Source organism: Scyliorhinus canicula, chromosome 1, assembly GCF_902713615.1.
Source record: "Scyliorhinus canicula chromosome 1, sScyCan1.1, whole genome shotgun sequence".
In the NCBI taxonomy this organism is placed as follows: Eukaryota; Metazoa; Chordata; class Chondrichthyes; order Carcharhiniformes; family Scyliorhinidae; genus Scyliorhinus; species Scyliorhinus canicula.
Window position 1 is genome coordinate 228,407,246 of NC_052146.1, and position 22,021 is coordinate 228,429,266.

At 50.3% G+C, this 22,021-nt stretch overlaps 1 protein-coding gene across 1 annotated transcript; it reads right to left on the reverse strand.

Annotated features, from left to right (window-relative positions):
* Positions 1-6,218: 6,218 nt before the first annotated feature.
* rbbp9 (retinoblastoma binding protein 9) lies at positions 6,219-18,901 on the reverse strand. Its single transcript, XM_038808796.1, has 5 exons — positions 18,730-18,901; positions 16,906-16,948; positions 16,700-16,805; positions 14,954-15,039; positions 6,219-6,691 (listed from the first exon to the last, which is right to left on the reverse strand). Exons 1-5 carry the CDS (start codon positions 18,841-18,843, stop codon positions 6,465-6,467), a joined length of 576 nt encoding a protein of 191 aa, XP_038664724.1. The 5' UTR covers positions 18,844-18,901; the 3' UTR covers positions 6,219-6,464.
* Between the last annotated feature and the right edge of the window lie 3,120 nt (positions 18,902-22,021).

A 22,021-nucleotide genomic window follows, 5' to 3' on the forward strand; every position in this document is an offset into this window, starting at 1 on the left:
CGTCTTGCTGAACTCGCTGATGGGAGCTGGGTCCTTCCAGGGGCCCCACAGAATACAGGCCAGGAGGCCCAAGCCGAATGAGCTGCCACGGACGGTGCTGGTACAGTTCCACCAGTTCGTTGACCGAGAGTGCGTGCTTAGGTGGGCCAAGAAGGAGCGGAGCAGCAAGTGGGAGAACACGGTAGTGCGGATCTACCAGGACTGGAGTGCGGAGGTGGCTAAGCGGAGGGCCGGGTACAAACGGACGAAGGTGGTGCTCCACAGAAAGAGTGTAAAGTTTGGCATGTTACGGCCGGCGTGTCTGTGGGTCACCTACCAGGACCGGCACTTTTACTTTGAGTCCCCGGAGGAGGCGTGGGCCTTTGTGCAGGCCAAGAAGTTGGACTCTAACTGAGAGTCGGAGGCGGGGGTTTGTATGTAACTGTGTTAATTTTTGGTGGGGGAGTTTCTCTGTTTTATGCTGGTTTATGCTGGTTGTGTGTTGTTTCTCAGGCGGGTGGGGCGCTGTCTTTTTGCGTGGGTTCGGTGGATGGGCTCGAATCGGGGGGTAGCCTTGGAGTGTGGGGAGCTGGTGGTGGGGGCCGACAATGGGAGCTACCCTAGAGGAGGTGGGGTCGGGCAGGGGAAAAGCGCGGGCTTTTCTTTTGTTTCCCGCGCTGAGGGTGGATGGGGGCGGGGTCGGAGCTGAGAAGCCCGGGCTTTTTTCCCCGCGCGAGAGCGGGAGGGAGAAGAGGAGGGTCTGCTGATGGGCATGGGGGAGGAGAAGTAGTCCCACGTTCGGAGGGGTCGGAGGTGTGGCGGGAGTCGCCGGGGTCAGCAGAAGTTAGTTGGCTCACGGGAGTGCTATGGAGGGAGTAACGCGGCTGGGAGGGGTCCTAGCCTGGGGGGGGGGGGAAGGAGATGGGGGGGGGAGATGAGATGGGGGGGGGGAGATGGGGGGGGGGGGGAACCGGGTTGCTGCTAAAATGGCCAGGAAGGAGCTGGAGTATGCAGGGGGGGCCGGGGTGGGAGTTTGCCGCCATGGGGAACGGGCCAAGCAGGGGGCGCTGGCCTGGGGCGGGCCGGGGATGGGGGCAGGGAGCCCTCTGATCCGGCTGATAACGTGGAATGTGAGGGGGCTGAATGGGCCGGTCTAATGGGCCCGGGTGTTTACGCACCTGAAGGGGCTGAAGGCGGACGTGGCTGTGCTCCAGGAGACGCACCTGAAGGTGGCGGACCAGGTTAGACTGAGGAAGGGCTGGGTAGGCCAGGTGTTTCATTCAAGGCTGAATGCAAAAAATCGGGGGGTGGCGATCCTGGTGGGAAAAAGGGTGTCGATTGAGGCGTCAAAGGTGGTAGCTGACAGTGACGGGAGGTATGTGATGGTGAGCAGTAAGCTGCAGGAGTGAGCGGCTGGTGCTGGTGAATGTCTATGTCCCGAACTGGGACGATGCTGGTTTTATGCGGCGCATGTTGGGCCGCATTCCGGATCTGGAGACGGGGAGCCTGATACTGGGGGGGGACTTTAATAGAGTGCTGGATCCCACATTGGATCGATCCATGTCCAGGACGGGCAGGAGGCCCGCGGCGGCTAAGGTGTTGAGAGGGTTTATGGATCAGATGGGAGGGGCGGATCCTTGGAGGTTCACGAGGCCGAGGGCCAGGGAGTATTCATTTTTCTCCCATGTGCATAAAGCCTATTCCCGGATCGATTTTTTTGTTTTGAGCAGAGGGCTGATTTCGAGGGTGGAGGATGCCGAGTATTCGGCCATAGTCATTTCGGATCATGCCCCACACTGGGTGGACCTTTAGCTGGGGGAGGAGAGGGACCAGCGCCCGCTCTGGCGCCTGGAGGTGGGACTGCTGGCGGATGAGAAGGTGGGCGGGCGGGTTCGGGGGTGTATCAAGAGGTACTTAGAGGCCAATGATAATGGGGAGGTCCGAGTGGGGACGGTTTGGGAGGCATTGAAGGCGGTGATTAGAGGGGAGTTGATTTCCATCCGAGCCCATAGGGAGAGGGGAGAGCAAAGAGAGAGGAGAGGTTGGTGGGGGAGATGGTGAGGGTGGACAGGAGATACGCGGAGGCTCCAGAGGAGGGATTGCTGGGGGAGCGGCGTAATCTTCAGGCCAAGTTCGACTTACTGACCACCAGAAAGGCGGAAGCTCAGTGGAGGAAGGCACAGGGAGTGGTGTACGAATATGGGGAGAAGGCGAGTAGGATGCTGGCGCATCAGCTCCGTAAGCGGGACGCGGCCAGGGAGATTGGTGGAGTGAAGGATAGGGGAGGAAATGTGGTGCGAAGGGGGGTGGACATTAATGGGGTCTGCAGGGACTTTTATGGGGAATTGTACCGGTCTGAACCCCCGGTGGAGGGGGGGGAATGGGGCGCTTTTTGGACAGGCTGAGATTTCCAAAGGTGGAGGAGGGGCAGGTGGAGGGGCTGGGGACGCCGATTGAGCTGGAGGAGCTGGTTACTGGGATAGGCAGCATGCGGTCGGGGAAGGCGCCGGGGGCCGGATGGGTTTCCGGTCGAATTTTATAAAATGTACGCAGACCTGCTGGGCCTCCTGTTGGTTAGGACTTTTAACGAGGCAAGGGAGGGTGGGTGGCTTTGCCCCTGACTATGTCACGGGCGCTGATTTCCTTGATCCTTAAGCGGGACAAGGATCCCCTGCAGTGTGGATCATATAGGCCGATCTCGCTGTTAAATGTGGATGCCAAGCTGTTGGCGAAGATCTTGGCCACAAGGATAGTGGACTGTTTGCCGGGGGTCATTCATGAGGACCAGACGGGGTTTGTGAAGGGAAGGCAGCTGAACACCAATATGCGTAGGCTTCTGAATGTTATCATGATGCCGGCGGCAGAAGGGGAGGCGGAGATAGTGGTGGCATTAGACGCGGAGAAAGCCTTTGATAGGGTTGAGTGGGGATACTTGTGGGAGGTGCTGGAAAGGTTTGGGTTCGGGGAGGGGTTTGTCAGTTGGGTGAGGCTGTTATATGAGGCCCCGATGGCGAGTGTAGCCACGAATAGGAGGAGATCGGAGTACTTTCGGTTGCACCGGGGGATGAGACAATGGTGTCCCCTGTCCCCCTTGCTCTTTGCGTTGGCAATTGAGCCCCTGGCCATGGCGTTGAGGGAGTTGAGGAATTGGAGGGGTCTGGTGCGGGGTGGGGAGGAGCACCGAGTGTCACTTTACGCAGATGACTTGTTGCTATATGTGGCGGATCCAGTGGGGGGAATGCCGGAGGTGATGAAGATTCTTAGGGAATTTGGGGGCTTTTCAGGGTACAAGCTCAACCTGGGTAAGAGTGAGCTGTTCGTCGTGCACCCGGGGGATCAGGAGAAGGGGATTGGTAGGCTCCCGCTGAAAAGGGCGGGGAGGAGCTTTCGATACCTGGGAGTCCAGGTGGCTAGGAGCTGAGGCGCCCTACACAAACTTAACCTCACAAGGCTGGTGGAGCAAATGGAGGAGGAGTTTAAAAGATGGGACATGTTGCCGCTGTCGCTGGCGGGCAGGGTGCAGTCCGTCAAGATGACGGTGCTCCCGCGGTTTTTATTCCTATTCCAGTGCCTCCCCATCCTTATCCCGAAGGCCTTTTTTAGGAGGGTCAACAGGAGTATTACGGGATTTGTATGGGCGCATGGGACTCCGAGGGTGAGAAGGGTGTTTTTGGAGCGGGGCAGGGATAGGGGGGCTGGCGCTGCCCAACCTCTGTGGTACTATTGGGCTGCCAACGCAGCGATGGTGCGTAAGTGGGTAATAGATGGGGAAGGTGCAGCATGGAAGAGGATGGAGATGGCGTCCTGCGTGGACACGAGCTTGGAGGCGCTGGTAACGGCGCCGTTGCCGCTCCCTCCAACGAGGTATACCACGAGCCCGGTGGTGGCAGCTACCCTCAAAATCTGGGTGCAACGGAGACGGCATAGGGGGGAGGTGGGGGGCTCGACGGAGTCCCCGATACGGGGGAACCACCGGTTTGCTCCAGGGAGCACTGATGGCGGGTTTCTTAGCTGGCACAGGGTAGGTATTAGGAGGTTGAGGGACCTGTTTGTAGATGGGAGGTTTGCGAGCCTGGGTGAGTTAGAGGGGAAGTTTGGGCTCCCCCCGGGGAACATGTTTAGGTACATGCAGGTTAGGGCGTTTGCCAGGCGGCAGGTGGAGGGGTTCCCTCTGTTGCCCCCACGTGGGGTACGGGACAGGGTGCTCTCCGGGGTGTGGGTTGGAGGAAGGAGGATTTTGGACGTGTACCACGTAATGCAGGAGGTAGAGGAGGCCTGGGTGGAGGAGCTGAAGGGTAAATGGGAAGAGGAGCTGGGTGAGGAGATTGAGGAGGGGACGTGGGCGGATGCCCTGGAAAGAGTGAATTCCTCCTTTTCTTGTGCGAGGCTTAGCCTCATACAGTTCAAGGTGCTACATAGGGCTCACATGACCGGGACGAGGATGAGCAGGTTCTTCGGGGGCGAAGACAGGTGTGGTAGGTGCTCGGGGAGCCCAGCGAACCACGCCCATATGTTCTGGGCATGCCCAGCGCTGGGGGAATTTTGGAAGGGGGTAGCAAACACGGTGTCGAGGGTGGTACGATCCAGGGTCGAGCCAGGCTGGGGGCTCGTGATATTTGGGGTAGCAGTGGAGCCGGGAGTGCAGGATGCGAAAGAGGCCGGTGTTCTGGCCTTTGCGTCCCTAGTAGCCCGGCGGAGGATCTTGCTCCAATGGAAGGATGCGAGGCCCCCAAGCGTGGAGGCCTGGGCCAATGATATGGCGGGGTTCATCAAATTGGAGAGGGTGAAATTTGCCCTGAGGGGATCAGTACAGGGGTTCTTTAGGCGGTGGCAGCCTTTCCTTGACTTCCTGGCAGAACGGTAAGAAAATAGGCCGGCAGCAGCAGCAACCCGTGGGGGGGGTGGGGGTTTCGGTGGAGGGGAGAAATGTGTACATGTGTTTGTTGAATATGCCGGGTGCTAATCTATTTCTTCTTTTTGTAGTTACTGGGGGGGGGGGGGGGGGGGGGGGGTTTGGTTTTGGGGGTTTTTGTGTTTTTTTTTTTTTTTTTGTTGTTAATACTGTTTTCTTGTTGATATTTTCTGTTTCTGATATTTTGTGAAAATCTCAATAAAAATTATTTAACAAAAAAAAAGAAAATTGCGGCAGCCATTCACCATCCACGGGTTGCCTGAGGTTCTGGTCTCAGATAATGGGATTGCTTTTACCAGTGAAGAATTTCAACATTTTATGAGGACCAACAGTATTCAACATATTTGATCAGCTCCCTACAACCCTGCTTCAAATGGACTGGCAGAGAGAGCTGTCCAAACGTTCAAGGCCGCCATGAAACAGTAGTCGCCAGCCCATTAGTAACTCAGATAGGCCCAGCTCGTGCTCACTATCGTACTCCTCACACCACCCCAGGGGCCACAACCATCAAGCTGCTAATGAGCAGAACCCGATTGGACCTTTGGTGGGGATGGGGAGGCTGAACAAAATTAACAGAAAAGACACAATGGTTCAAAGAAACTTGAAAGAACATTTGTGGTGGGTGATTTAGTTTATGTGAACATGTTGGTGCTGGCCCTAATTGGGTCACTGGAATGGTTGTGGCATAAACAGGTCCAGTGTCATAAAATGTAGAAGTTCACGGGAGGAGGTTAAAAATACACCTGCACCACTTAAGGAGCAGAGAACTACACACCAAACTAGCAGGAGACCCTTGCCCTAGTAGACTTAGCAACGAGATGGATGCGGATGGAAGGAATTCCGCAGCAACTCAGTATTGGTTCAAGAGAAACCGAGGACGGATACACCTTCACTTATCGAGAATCAGCATGTTGAGGGTCAACAGCAGTCACATTTACTGCTGAAGCACCCATCGTTGAGTTGCTCTCAAAGGATTACAAAATTTCCTGAAAGACTGACCCTATGAGAGATTATTTTGAGAGTCACTTGTACATTTTTGTGCCTAGTTCCTTTGTTCTTTGAGAATGTTAATCTGGGACTTAAAGGGGGAGGGATGTGGTAACATGCCCCTTTAAGGGGCACATCTCTGGAGGTCATGTGACCCAATCAGCCAATGAGGCTGAGCATAAGAACCCTGGGGGCAGAGAGCGGATTCCCAGTTAGTTACAAGTTTGGCCTCTTGGAACATAAAAGCTTTTATCTCACTCTCTGTATTTCGCTTCTTACTAAATTGTCGATTTGTTAATCCATCTAGTGATCGCTCATGTGTTCAGGATATTACACGATCTATAACACATTAAGGTTTATTTATTTGCTCTGAAGTGACAAAATGGCAATCGGCACATTTTACTCATAAACTGCAGATGTAGTAAATCTGTTCTAGCTCTTCCAGTCATTACCAACAGAGTAAATTGCCACTCTGAAATCCAGTTTATATACTTTATGTAGCAAACCCTCCAGCTTCCTCTTCAACACATACATTTGTGAAAAAACAGTGAAAAGAATCTGATCAACCCGTGAATGAAAAGGTTGATTATAAAGGTGTTTTCCTCATCTTGCAAACAACCGTTATCAGTTCTGGAAATTGTTCATCCTGGAAGTGCCCTCGGTCTGTGAATTTGTAGAGTTCTGCCTGGAGACCATCTGCCACCTTCTGCTGTTCAGACCACGGGAGGAAGGGGTCATCAGTTGAACCAAACTGAACAATTTGTTTGCAATTGCATTTGATCTTCTCCCATTGCCAAGGACTGCTGAAATATCCTTTAAAAAAAGACGTCACATCAAATTAAAGTCTGATTTCTGTACATATAAATATTTGCATTAATGATTAAATTAAAGCTGAAAACATCCATGCGTTTTGTTGAAAAACTGATTTTATGATATAATCTTTCAAATTGTTTGTTGCGCTTTATAACTAATGAACAAAAGAGCCTTTAGATTTTCTGATGGGAACTTAATCAATTTTACATGCTCAACCTTTGCCGCTGTTCTTTGCCTGAACCTTCTATAAATTCACCTTATGACTTTTTAGCTGGCTGCATCTGACCATCTGAACGAGGTACACTAATGTAAATAGCATGCTAAGGGGAATCAGATGCTTTCCTGTAATTTGCCAAAAGTGCCCAGTTCTCTGATGCTGTTTGCATACTCGCCCCAGGAAAACTGACCATCTTAAGTAAATTTTATCACACCTTCCAGTGCCAAAGTACTCTAACAGGAGAGGTATGGCACAGTGGTATTGTCACTGGACAAGTTATCCAGAGACACTGGACAATGCTCTGGGAGCCAGGTTTGAATCCCACCATGGCATAAAAATAATTGGAATTGAAAAAGTCAAACTAAATGATTGTCGGAAAAAATTCTCGGGTTCCCTAATGCCCTTTAGGGAAGGAAATCTGTCATCCATCTGCCATCCTTACCTGGTCTGGCCTACATGTGACTCCAGGCCACAACAATGTGATTAACATTTAAATACCCACTGATCAATAGGAATGGGTACAGCCTTATTGAAATAGGAATGCCCCATCGTGCCCAAAGGTTAGGTGGGTTACGGGGGTGGGTGGAGATGTGGGCTGAGGGAGGGTGCTGTTTCAAAGGCCGGTGCAGACTCGATGGGCCAAATGAAAATAGACTCTCTGAAATCAGTTTCGTAATGTAAGAAGTTCATCCATCCTTCAAAAATGCAGTTGGTTTCTCATTGTAGACCAGAGGAGGGTTGCCCAATTCTGCATTGAAGTATGGTTTTTCCAAAGAGCTGTCACCTGAAAAAGGAGTCACATTCTGGTAAACTGGCAACCTTAAACAAATTGACCAAAAGGCTGTCCAAAATTTCTTTCACACCACAATTTACATCATCAACTGCCTTACACAAAGAACTTCCTTTGAACTATCACACCCCGACAATGGTCACACCATACAATCCTCTTGAAGCTTTACATACAATTTCATTGTGCAGCAAGACACATTTTTTACCTTCAACTTTAAACTGATATGTTTAAACATTAGCACCCTGAAGTAAGTATGGTTCCCATGAAGACCCAGGAGCTCCTTGTAGGTGAATAAATGAAAGTTCATTATAGTCATAGAAATTCAGTCCTGTCAGGACTACCAGAATGGTGGTCCCTGTCTGGGCCGACTTTTACATAGTCCATTAACAAGCCAAAACTGGGCGGGCCTCCGCCCACTAGCGGGAAAGTTCGTATTCCGTGACTACGTGAAAATAGAGTTCCCCTCCAGAGGCCTGCTGAGGGCGTCTTTTTCACCGCTTTGCACAAGGCCGCACCTCTGCCAGCGGTGGGGCTGGGTCGGGGAGTGTGTATCGAGTCCATTTCCTTTTTTGTGACGAACGTCGGAAGGTCACTGCCACCTTGGCAGGGGGACCTCGGCTCCAGTTCCAGTGTGGTCAGCAAGCGCTCATGCTTCTGTGTCCATGACCGAGTCGTCGCCGTACTGTCGGTCCAGATGCTGGCCCATTGTGGTGTGCCTGTTGTATGTCGGTACGAGGGGTGGGTAGAGGCACTGAAGGGCCTGATATGGTTTCCTCAGAGGCGGGTTCCATGCTCGAGATGGTCCACTTGTTTCCGTACGATCTCTTGGGTTCTGACCTTGTACGAAACGAGCCCCGTTCTCTCCAACATGAACCCAGGTACCCAACAGAAGCCGTCCCCGAAATTACAGACATACACGGCGTCTCCCATGCCTAAACCTTCTCCCTGGCATCCGATGGTCATGGTCCTTTTGGAGGTCCTACTTTGTCTCTGCTTTCCTGCCCAGGTTTGGAAATGTCAGGCTCAGGCGGGTTCGGAGGCTTTGGCCCATTAAAAAGCTCCACTGGTGCCACCCCTGTTGTGATGTGAGGTATGGTCCAATAATGGAATTGGAACCGTGCCAGCTTTGCATCAAGGGAACACGTGTTCTGCTTCCTCATGCCTTGTTTGAATGTTTAAACGGCTCGTTCTCCACATCGAGTTCCTGTGGCTTCGTGACGTAGAGCCGTAGCACTGCCGTGGATCTTCCCTGTAATCCGCCATGCAGGATGATTTGACGTAGTTTTTGCCAAGGTGGGATCCCCTGGCTCCATGTACGGATCTGCGCGACTGTGATGCGCAGAGTGTCCATGCAGTTCAGCATTGCCATGACCTCGTTACTGGTTTGGGCCGGGGGGGGGGGGGTATAGGCTGCAGGAGCTGACTGAGGGTATCAGCATTTGCTACATGTACATCTGAGCAATGCTCAAATGTGTACTCGTACGACACTAATAACAATTCCCACACTGGATCTGAGCTGAGGCTATGGGAGGAATCCCCTTGAAGAGGCCCAGCAAAGGTTGTCTGTGATGATAAAGTAGTGGCACCTGTAGACTTATTGATGGAATTTCTTCACCGCGTACCTCCGGTATCCCATGGGTGCCAAATGATTGATGTAATTTGAGGTAGTTTGAGGTGGTGGTGGGCATCTGGTGCATGTCTGGAGTGGGCATCTACAAGGACCAAAAACATAGACTCCAAGAACAGCCCAGCGAAGTTGGCGTGCAAACGCACCCGGGACGCCCTGGCCATCCTCTGGGATAGAGCAAGGCCTAGCAGTGTTGCCCTAGATGCATATACATTCCTTGTCGTCATCCCACCGATGGGACACACTTCCAATGCCGTACAGGGTGGCATCGCATGTGAGGATGAGCACTCTTTAAGGGTCGTAATGTGTCAACAGCTGGGAAGATAGTAGCTGCCTCTTTTCCCTTGCAAACGTTATCTCTAACGGCTCTCCCCATGCCCATCTTTGGTTTTCCTTCAGCAGCACATCGGGGTTCGTACACAGTCGCCAAATGTGTGTGAAATCTCCCATAATAGTTCACAAGCCCCCAAAATAATCTCAGTTCGGTCATATTTTCTGGTGCCGGGGCTCCCTTTATGGCCTAGTCTTCTTCTTCTACTGGGTACAGGCCATCCTTCTCCACGCGATATCCCAAGTATGTAATCACCATCACCTGAAACACACACTTACCTCTCCTCAAGCGGGCACCCGATTGGCAGAACCGCCTGAGGACCTCTTCCAGGTTATCCAAGTGTTCCTCTCAGTGGCCCCGAAATGAGCATGTCGTCCAGGCATACCACTACTTTGGGCAGTCCTTTAAGAATGCCTTCCATTACCCTTTGGAACATTGCACATGCAGATGAGACCCCAAAGGACAGCCGAGTATACTCATACAAACCTCTGTGGCTATTGCTGGTCGCGTAATTCCTTAATGCTGCGTCTAAACTCTAGTTGGAGATGCGTGTGGCTCATGTCCAGCTTTGTGAATGAGTGGCCCTCAGCAAGCTTTGCATACAGATCCTCTACACGTGACATGGGATACCAGTCCGGGGCGGGGGGGGGGGGGCTGTTTGCTGCTGCCAATTTATAATCGCTGCAGAGAAGAACCAACTTATGTGGTTTCAATACCGGGACTATGGTACGTCCACTCTGCAAATCAGACCGGGCAGTTGATTCCCAAACGTCCAAGTGCCGTAATTCGGATTCCACCTTCGGGAGCAAGGTGCAGCGGGCCGGTTCTGCTCTGAAGTTGCCCTGGCCCCTTTTAGTTTTCCCAGGCCCTCCTGGAAAACCTCCATTTATTTCCCCTCGGACCTGGTACTGGCTGCCAGTGCCCACCTGGAATAATTGCTGCCAATCCAGGCAATCGTAGCCCAATCGTCGCCCAACAGGTGAATGCTGGCTCACTCCTAGTGGAAACCTGATTGTCTGCTGCCCATGGGTCACAGGGGTCACGGTGGTATCTATGATGTTCAACAGCTCCCGGATATACTTTGCCAGCTGGAGCTTGGTTTCACCTGTGCAATGCCTGTACAAAGCCAGCGGAAGGCTTGTTGACCGATGATGGATGTGGCAGCCCGTATCAATCTGCATTACCAGGGGGTGACCCTTGACTTGAAGTCTAATCCAAATCGATGCCACTTTAGGGGCCGTAATACAAATCAGCTACATCAGGTCATCCTCCTTGGGCTGGGCCATGTTAAAGGCCCTGGATTGGGCCGACCTTGTTGTCTGCCCAGGTCAGCGTGTTCTTTGTCAATTCTGGTGGCCTTGGTTGCCCCACGTTCTGTGACCGCAAGCATGGCAATGCCGCTGGTATTCCCCGTCGTCCTCTGGGGGAATGTCACGCTGGTCTGAGGTGGCCCTTGACCATTGAGTCCAGATGCAACGTTGTGTACTTGGTTGCTGCTTTGGTGGCGACCTGGCCATGCGAGCACTGTCCTGAGGGGATGCTGCACTCCTGTACGGGGATTGTCCAGCACTATGGACGCTGTAGTCAACCGAATCCTGGAGCTCCAGAACCACCACCTTGGCATTCTCATATGACAGGGCTAGCTTGATGGCTCTTTTCAGGTCCAATATTGGTTCTGCCAACAACGTCCTGAGTTGCCACATTATTAATCCCACACATCAAACGGTCCGTTAACATCTCAGAGAGGGATGGGCTGAACTCTCAAATGTTCTCCTAGCCTTCAGAGCAGTGTCAGAAAATCTGTCACCGATTCCCGTGGAGTCCACACAGCCATGTTAAACCGGTACCGTTGAAATATCATGGACAGTTTTGGGTCATTAAGATTCGTCACTAACTCCACTAGTTCATCAAAGGACTTCAAGTCCAGGGCTGCCAGGTAAGTGGGGTTCTTGATTAGAGGATTACCATTGGTCAGTCCTTTCATTGATGCCATTCGCCTGGGAGAAATACTACATTCGCTCGGCATATTGAGTCCAATTCTCCAGACCTGCATCAAAGGTTTCCAATTTCCCGAAGAGCAGAATTGTTAAAACTTCTCTAATTTTGTTCCTGTATGGCAATTTTGGTGTGGCAGGAACATCCAGATGTGCAATTGCCGTTTTTACTTTGTCGCCAGTACGAAGACCCAGGACGCCCCTGTAGGTGAATAAACGTGAGTTTATTGTAGTAGTAGAAAATACCCGCTACAGCGAAGTACACACAATGAGTCCCCGTTCGAGGAGGACTACCAGAATGCCGATCTCTGTCCGGGCCGGCTTTAAATAGTCCGGTAATGAGCCCCAGCTGGGCGGGCCTCTGCCCACTAGCAGGGAAGCTTGTATTTCACAAGTCTCACTGGGAGATTGATTAGGCCCCTGTGGGCCTCGTGAGGGTTATTACTGTTTCAGCAAAGTCCAGCCGTATGATCCATGTTCATGTACTCTCCCACTTTGGGATTGGCACCTCGGGGTAATGCTCTCTCTAAACCGTGTGCGCGTGTGGCCTCTCAGCAATGCAGAACCTTCTGCACCAGGGACAAACAAGCCCAGCACAAGACGTGGTCTTATTTCGATTCTGCAGACCTTTAGAGGGGTTTACGGCGCTTAGTGTGTTTTTTTTATTCGTTCATGGGACGTGGGCTTCGCAGGCTATGCCAGCATTTATTGCCCATCCCTAATTGCCCTGAAGGGGGCAGTGAAGAGTCAACCACATTGCTGTGGGTTCTGGAGTCACATAACCAGACCTGGTAAGGATGGCAGATTTCCTTCCCTAAAAGGACATTAGTGAACAAGATGGATTTTTACGGCAATCAACAATGTTTTCACGTCATCACTAGATTTTTAATTCCAGATTTTATGGAATTCAAATTTCACCATCTTCAGTGGTGGGATTTGAACCTGGGACCCCAGAGTACTCTGGATCTCTGGATTACTAGTCCAGTGACAATACTACCATGGTACCGCCTCCCCCTGTGTGAACTGCAGTCAACTGGGAAGAATCAAAGTTTTTGCAATGGTAAAACAACTTCAAAAATTTCAACTCAATAACTAAAACTCCAGCAAAGTACGTCAACTTGAGCTTGAGGATCCTGGCCCAGGAGTAACCTTTTCCAAGCAAACATTTTCATGGGATTTAAATCACCATCAGGACAATTCTGGGTCAGAAGCAGCATTGGATTCTGTTTTTTATGTAACAACTGTTGCTTTGGCAACTGAAGGAAAAATATGCAATGACAGTTCAAACTAATTTCACAAAAGCTTTTGAGAGAAACGTAATTGGTCACTTCCTAATTCCTATTGGGGGAAAGTGATATTAGGCTATTGAGTTGGGTGATCAGCCATGATCATAATGAATGGCAGAGCAGGCTTGAAGGGCCGAATGGCCTCCTTCTGCTCCTATTTTTTCTGTTTCTACTATTTGTCAATTTGGCATTAATAGTTTTCAAAACAATTGAGAGAATTGATTGACTAGATTTCTGCTGCTCACTTACCTGCTCATTATAAGTATTCATTTAGCAACTGAACTGAACCACCTAGAATTGCTTGAATTTACATATTTAATCATTTGATTGGCTGTGTGGACTTAAATCGCCAATCACTAATGTTGACTTTATGGATGTTTGATGGAAGGAGAGGCAGTAGTTTAAGATATAGTAGCTATCAAAGGCATAGCATAAGAGACATAGATGAGAGGCAAGACTTTCCATTGTATAGATTCAGTATTCATATTTACTAATTATTTACTTTCCTTCACTTTGTGCACTAGCCGAGACAATGAGTTTCAGCAGGCCTTTAGACCAGTGTTTTTTAAACTTTTTTGCCTGAGACCCATTTTTACCAGCCGACCTTCGCGGCCCAACCATTGTGACCCACCATTTTCACTTGCCTTTAATGTGACAGGTGAGCCTGCTTGGTCCTCACAATCTCACTTGCTTTGTTATTCAATGTTACATTTCTGATAAGGACCTCCAGCTAATTATTTTAAGTTCTCACTGCATCCGTTGAAAAAAATCAAGAGGTTTGTCCTCGAGCTCGTCATGCTCTGCCTTTGATGTTTTGAGGGTTTTAATCTTTCTTTTGCCAGTACTTTCCTGCATATAACACACATGAGCTTTGTATCCTGATTTGCAGTGGCATAATTAATAAACCTGGATCTCAACAAATCATCTTTATACTGCTATGTTCCTGATTTCAGCTTCTCCTTTTTAAAAAAATGTATTTTATTCCAAACATATATGAAAAGTTACAGCACATAAACAATTATTTCAGCTTCTTCTGAAGGGTTGTTCACCAGAGGCCCTGGAGCTCACACCAGCATTGCTGACAGCTAACAAAATGAAGGCATCTCTCTCGCGCCCAGAGCATGTGATTTCAATATCTGGGGTGCGTGACCTGCTCTCTGCCGCCGCTTCTGGAAAGATTCCATCGATTTTTAAAAAGAATCTGCTCCTAGGTCAGAGCGCTGACATCAGGAGGAGGCGGTTTCCCTCGCTGCGCGTACTGCTGAGGGGACACACATCACAAGACAGCCAGGATTCAGAAAGCTGGTCGCAGCCAGCATTTTAAAAAGCCGGTTGCGGCCGTTGGCGCGATCAGGTATGCCGCGACGATGACCCGCAACCCTTCCGACACCCACCCACAGGTCGTGACCCTGACTTTGAATATGACTGCTTTAGACCACCAAGTATCACAACCAATTCCAATCCTTTTGAATGAATGAAAATTGCTTATTGTCACGAGTAGGCTTCAATGAAGTTACTGTGAAAATCCCCTAGTCGCCACATTCCGGCGCCTGTTCGGGGAAGCTGTTACGGGAATCAAACCGTGCTGCTGGCCTGCCTTGGTCTGCTTTTTAGCCCAGTGTGCTAAACAGCCCCTTCTCATCCAATAACCATACTTACATGCTGCCTCCAGGATTGTCAAATTGTGCCAGCTGAGTTCAGCTAACTCAGCACAGCCCTGAGCCAAGAGCTAACCTGGAACCTTTCTGGTCTGTATCACTCAGCTACTCACAACATTAACCCCCTGTGATGATTGAGACAGTAACATATCATTTATTTCTATCACATTACGTGGGTCTATAATCCCCCAAAAGATTCAGAACAAAGCCAAACAATTAAACTCTCGTGTGGATGCTGGGTCAATTGAAGCTTTCAAGAAATTGATGGAGAAACTTTCAAAAAATTGATAGATTGACATGAAGAGCAGTGAATGGTAGACAGGTTGAAAGCAAGATTGAAAGGAAGAACAAAACCTTACCACTTTCTCGTTCATTGGCATCCCCGAGGTCAGAAGTATATGCAGATACCAATATAATGGCATATACTCTGTGTGTTTCAGCATATCTAAAACAAATATACATAACATGAGTAAACATACCCAGTGCTTTGTGGGAAATGATATGACTAGTTTCCTACTACTTGCCTTTAGCTCAGCAGATTAAAGGCCTTTTCTATTTTGGGTAATGTTTAAAAAGGGAGGTATTTTCAAAATGCACAAGCGATCAACATAGTTCTGATTTTTTAATTCAAATATCCAACTACGTCAAGGGCACATTGTATTTGTCAGCACTTCTTCCTTAATCTAACAACAACTTATGGTGCCTTTCACATCACAAAATATCCCAAGATGCTTAAAAGAACAATTATGAAACACCTCGCCTCATAAGATGTTAGGACAGATGAACAAAATCTTAAAAGGTTAAGAACTATTCAGTCAACCCAAGAATTATGTTAAGGGGGAGATAGCACGGTGGCTCACGTTGCCGAGGACCCGGGTTCAATCCCGGCCCCAGGTCACGGTCCATGTGGAATTTGCACATTCTCCCCATGTCCAAGTGGGTCTCACCTCCACAACCTAAAGATGTGCAGGGTAGGTGGATTAACCACGCTAATTTGCCCATTAATTGGAAAACTTTAAAAAACAGAATTATGTTAAGACCTTCTTAAATTTGCTCCAGCCACCTTCAGTGCAGGAACTTAGGGTTCATGATGTGAACATCACGATTCTAGTTAATAAAGAAATATATGTATCGAATTCAACGATATTGTTCAACCATCTCAAAAATTAAAAGTCTGTCCATAACAAAAGTAATATTTCTTCCACCTGGTTTTTAACACATCACAAAATGGGGCAGCAGGGTAGCATGGTGGTTAGCATAAATGCTTCACAGCTCCAGGGTCCCAGGTTCGATTCCCGGCTGGGTCACTGTCTGTGTGGAGTCTGCACGTCCTCCCCCTGTGTGCGTGGGTTTCCTCCGGGTGCTCCGGTTTCCTCCCACAGTCCAAAGATGTGCGGGTTAGGTGGATTGGCCATGCTAAATTGCCCGTAGTGTCCTAATAAAAGTAAGGTTAGTGGGGGGGTTGTTGGGTTACGGGTATAGGGTGGATACGTGGGTTTGAGTAGGGTGATCATGGCTCGGCACAACATTGAGGGCCGAAGGGCCTGTTCTGTGCTGTACTCTTCTATGTTCTATGTTCTATAACAACGTCAGGAACAAGAGTATTGCTGCTGGTTGTTATTCCATACTTTCCTATGGAAAACCAACACATTTGGGTGGATTTACAGATTTACATAGAATTTACAGTGCAGAAGGAGGCCATTCGGCCATCGAGTCTGCACCGGCTCTTGGAAAGAGCACCCTACCCACTACCCAAGGTCAACACCTCCACCCTACCCCCATAACTCAGTAACCCCACCCAACACTAAGGGCAATTGTGGACACTAAGGGCAATTTATCATGGCTAATCCACCTAACCCACACATCTTTGGATTGTGGGAGGAAACCGGAGCACCCGGAGGAAACCCACGCACACAGGGGGAGGATGTGCAGACTCCGCACAGACAGTGACCCAAGCTGGAATCGAACCTGGGACCCTGGGGCTGTGAAGCGATTGTACGATCCACAATGCTACCGTGCTGCCCTGAAAATGACTCGCATGAAACACATCACAGTTTTGTGAACACAAATCCTATCTATCAACCTTTTGCAAAACAAACTCATACCTCATAGCTGCAACAGCCCCAGAACTGTGTCCAATGATGACAGTCTGTTCGTCACACTGCAGTGTTTTCTCCATAAAAGGAAGCCATATTGTTTTTCTAGCTGTCACTGAACAGCAGACATGGATTAAATAAAACACACTATCTTTCTCAATAAAAAAAATTAGTTTTATCCGTAACTGCAATGTCACCTTTCAAAAATCACTTACATGGGTCAGGCATGTTTTGAAGCAGGCATTGAAAATCTGGAATCTGCAAAATATTTTTTGAAATGAGGATTACAATCTGATTAAACAATAATGGTTGGCATTCTCCGATCCCCAGCTGCATGTTTCTCAGTAACGTGCCATTCGCTGCCGGCGGGATTTTCTACTCCCACCGCTTGTCATTGAAGCCACTACACGCCGCTGGGAAACCCGCGTGCGGAATGCGCTGCTGGCGGGAAAAGAGAATCCCAACGGCCGAAGAATTCCAGCCATTGTCTTTTCCATGTGCATTAAGTTATAGCAATCAATTATACTGAATTGGTACGGAATATAGAGGTAAAAAGATTGACTCAGAATTACATAATGAAAGGACATTTAAAAATTGTCAACACTTGTAAACTATTAAAATGCATAGCTTAAATCACCTTAACGGCTGCGGAATAATTGAACTTTCCTCTTTGTACTTCAGGAAGGTTTTTCAAATATATTACGTTCATAGGTGATTGTTCGGGCAGAATACTTTTCAGTAATTGAGATGGGGCTAGTATCACATCAAATAGTCCATTCAACATTGGATTCCTAATATTTTGGCCTGACGAGTAATTAATTGGACATTGTAAGGCCTAGAGTTGTAGAATGAAACCATTTGACCCACCTTGTTTGTAATAGGTCTTTGAATGAGCTACCCAATTAGAATTACTCTCCTTCTCTTTCCCCATAGCCATGCAATTCTTTTCAATGTCAAGTTCCCTTCTTTAAAGTTATTACTGAACTTGCATCACCAACCTTTTCAGGCCATACCAGTTCATAATAACTCAGCGCATTAAAAACAAATAATTTCCTCTCTGATTCTTCCTTTCATCAATCATTTCAAATCCAATTTTGCAATAGAAACAGTTTCTCCCTATTTACTACATCAAATCCTCGTTGTGATTCTGTAATAGTATATCCCATTGCAATATGATTGCATCCACCAGGATTCAAGAAACCTGTCGTCACACACACGAGACAGATCGTGGCAATTCTTCAACATCAGATCAGATTATTTGAATACTTCTTCAACATCAGATCAGATTATTTGAATAGAAACAATGTGCAAGGATACATGGAAAGAGGAGGAGGGCACTGAGCGGTAATGCTGATTTGGAGAGCCGGTGTAGACATGATGGACCATAACAGTTCTGTCAGCCTATGATTCCCTGATTAATGACTCATCTGTCACACTCAGGTGTAGGATTCACTTCATTGAGGATGACACAACAAGATGCATGCTACCAACCACAAAGTAAAAGCACCATTCTCACTTAATGTCAGGCAAACAAAAAGACCAGGAATTAAACAATATGTCCAGGTGCTGACCTCAAACTCACTTTCATCTTGGGCTTATCACCTGTTACTTAACACCCTTGCAGCAAGAGATGGCAACACCAGCATGAAACCAATTTATTAGGAATTTTTTATGAAAAATATTAAAAACAGGATTGATTCTAAAGCAATGGTATCTTTGTGCAAAAGCTGTAAGATGGCTATTCACTGTGGCTCAGCCTTGCCAATAGGCCCTTAATTCGGTCCTGAGCTGCAAAAATTGCTCTGTCACTATGGACTACTTCGATGAGTAGCATCTACCAGTACAGAAGCAAGTTTGACCTCTGTGAGTCCAGGTTAGAGAGTGAGAATTAATAAATAAGAACAGACTACCGGCAGGGGAAGCAGAAGTAAGTTTCAGGAGAAGGCCGAGTCCGCCTGCAGGACTCTCTCTCCCGCCCGCAATGTTTGCAGCCACGAGTCGGCACTCCTCACCTAAAATAAACTATTTCTATTACCGACCTGCTTCAGTCGATCCTTCACCCATCTGTACCAGTTTCCTTCCTCCACGTCCCCCGCCCCATTGCCGGGCACGATCACTGCTCTGCAGAGCTCCCCACTGTCCTTCAGAGCCATTGTAGAGGCGGGACCCACTTCCCAGCCACACACTGCCAACTGGCTGCTGCCAGGCACACAAATCCACTTTCTGGTTTTATTACACAAAACCTTTGTTTCAGTGGGTGTTGCTGAAGGGAAAACCCACACTTTAGAGAGTTATATTTATTTTTAAAAATCCTCCATTTTTATACATTTTGAGAAACTCAAGAATATAAAATCAAAGTGTTCACGTTTCCTTTGCTGATATACTGACACTCTTTAAAAGTGCACCTCACTAAAAGAAATCAACATTATAAATGTCATGGGCCAGACTCTCCGTTCCTGAGACTAAGGGCGCAATTCTCCGCACTCACGACGGTGCGGAGAATAGCGGGGGTCGTAAATTTTTACGGCCACGCTAGTCTGACGCCCTCCCGCTATTCTCCCCCCCCCACGCCCGGCTCCCGACACGAATCGCTGCCGCCGTTTTTTTACGGCGAGCAGCGATTCTCAGCTGGCCGATGGGCTGAAATCCAAGCCCTTTACGGCCGTTTTTACGAACGGCAAACACACCTGGTCTGGCCGTTCGTAAAAACGGCCATAAAGTTCCGATCTTGGCAACCATGGCACCGATTGGCACGGCAGTACCACGGCCGTGCCAAGGGTGCCATGGGCCCGCGATCGGTGCCCACCGGCGCCCAGCGGGTCCGATTCCCGCGCACTCTTTGTCCTTCCGCCGCCCCGCTGTATCACTTCGCGGGGAGTCTTCCAATCCGCGCATGCGCGGCTGACGTCATATGACGCGTCAGCCGTCGCAAACTCTGGCAAGCGGGCTTAACGAAATTCGTTAAGCCCGCGATGCCGGAGTTCACGGCCGCGGCATGCTAGCCCCGACCGGGGACCAGAATCGGTTCCCAGTCGGGGAGGGGGAGGCTGGCGTCAAACCCGCCCGTTTTTGACGCCAGCCTTACGATTTCTCCCTGTTTGGGAGAATCGCGCCCTAAGTGTTGACGCCGGGACAGGATTAGTGGACTTCAACAGCAAAATTGGTGCCGCACCTGGACCAATTTACTGACTGCTGAGGGGCTGGGACCGGCGCCATGTGGATTCCAATGAGAAACGGTGCTGGATTCGCCGGGTTGACAGTAAGGAGGCTGACAAGCAGCAGCCCCATATCAGCACTCCACTCCCCATGCACGCTCCTCCCAGCCAACAGATGGCAGCGAAGAGAGCGGCATACCGTTTCCTGGGAGCTGAACTCAAAACCCTGATGGATGCTGTGGAGGAGAGGCAGGCGACCCTGTACCCTGGGATGGGACGGAGACTGCCAGCCGCCACCATTCGCCGTGCCTGGACGCAGGTGGCAGAGGTCGTGAGCGCCGTGGGCAACATCACGAAGACAGCCAACAGTGCCGAAAAAACTGGACAACCTCCTCAGGGCGGCCAGGATGAATAGACAGCACTGTGCCCCTAACACAAACCCTTGTCCCACATACCCATAACCCCAACCACCCAGAGGGCAACCAAACCCCCACTGTGCAGTTGGAGGAGTCCAACCCCGTGCAGGAGAAGGAGGTGGTGCCGACCATGCGTGCCACCCAGGCCAACGCAGCATTGGTGGCATCTGCGATGGAGGCTTTGGGGGCGAAGGCTTTTGCCATGGGTCAACATGTCCAAGGCCTGGAGCAATCTGTGTGGATGGTGGACGAGGCCTAGGGCAGGGCTATCCTGTCAGAGGCAGCCATGTACCAGAGCCACCTGGACATTGCAGCGGCACTCCAGAGCTTGGCCCAGTCACAGCGAGTCATCACTGAGAGTGTAGGCAGCATTGCCTGGGCACTAGCCGATGTGGCAGACACAGAGGGAAGTGGCCCAGTCCCACAGGGAGATGGCGCAGTCACTGGTTGATGTGGCACAGACCCAGAAAGTATTGGTACAGTCACAGCGTTATGTGGCGCAGTCTCAGAGGGAGGTGGTCCACTCCCTGTGCTCCATGGTCGCGAGCATGGAGACCCTGGTCAGGTCGGGGGCGATCCTCCAGGTCTGGCAGGTAAGGTGGTGGGGGAGCCTCAGGGGTTAGCACCGCTCACACCCCAGTCCCATGGAGTAGCCCGGGGGCCATCGGGCACCCTGAGGGGAAGTGTCGGGACAGCGCAGCACCTCGACTCCCTCCCTCATGTCCCCGGCGCATCACAGGGCAGCGGACAGAGCAGGGCGGCACCATGCCACCTGAGCCACCCGAGCAGCAGCCGGGCCCTTCTGGGCTGGGTCATCCCAGAGGATGGCCGCTAAAAGGGACCCAGGTCACAGAGCAGGCCACCTCCACTCCTATTATACCGCCTGGGGATCCACCTAGACATGGCGTTAGAGCCAATAAGGCCAGAAGGGTAGACACCAGTTCGGTTGGACGGGTGCAGCACATAAGATAGCAATAGGAGCTAGGGCACAAACCTGTATATATATGTTCACAAGTAACACATGTTTCACTATGTTAAAACCTGCCTTGGTGCTCTGTCAGATGGGTGTGAGGCACGGGCTGGGCTGACTGCAGAGGGGGTGCTGGGTGTTGAGTGGGGATGCTGGGCATAGGGTCGGGAGTGCTTGGGGACGAGCCCCAGTATAGCCAGCACTCACCACTCCTGTGCCCCACACCCATCCCACCCTCTCCACCCCACCCCCACATCGGCCACTCCATGGGTTTGGTGGGACTGTGTGATGGAATGGCCAGCTCGCATGCTTGGATCACCCAGCCGGACGGTGGAAAGTGCTAAAGTGGGCAGGAGTCAGGCGTTTGCAAATGATATGGAGCACCAGAGCTCATTGCAGAGCGGGCCATCATCACCCTCCACCCCGCTGTTACTGCCAATCCAGGGCCCGCAACCCTAAGTGAGGCAGGGAAGAATCACAGAGAGGGTTGCAAGGGTGGGGGTGCTGGTGCAAAGGGGGTGTTCATGGGAGGGGTTGGGATGAGATGTCCGTGCCGCTGGCCAGTCCCCCTAGTCAGTGAACCTGGAGGCAGTTAGAGCGCCCTGTGCACCTTGGCCCTGGCACACATGTTGTGCAGCCTCCCATGCATGCTGGGCCCCATGTCCTGTCCATCCTTGCCCTCCCCCGTATCCTCCTCATCGGACGGGTCCTGACGTTCATCTCCCTCCTCCATCTCCCTCCTCTGCTGCGCGATGTTGTGGAGGACGCAGCAGGCCGCCACAATGTCGGA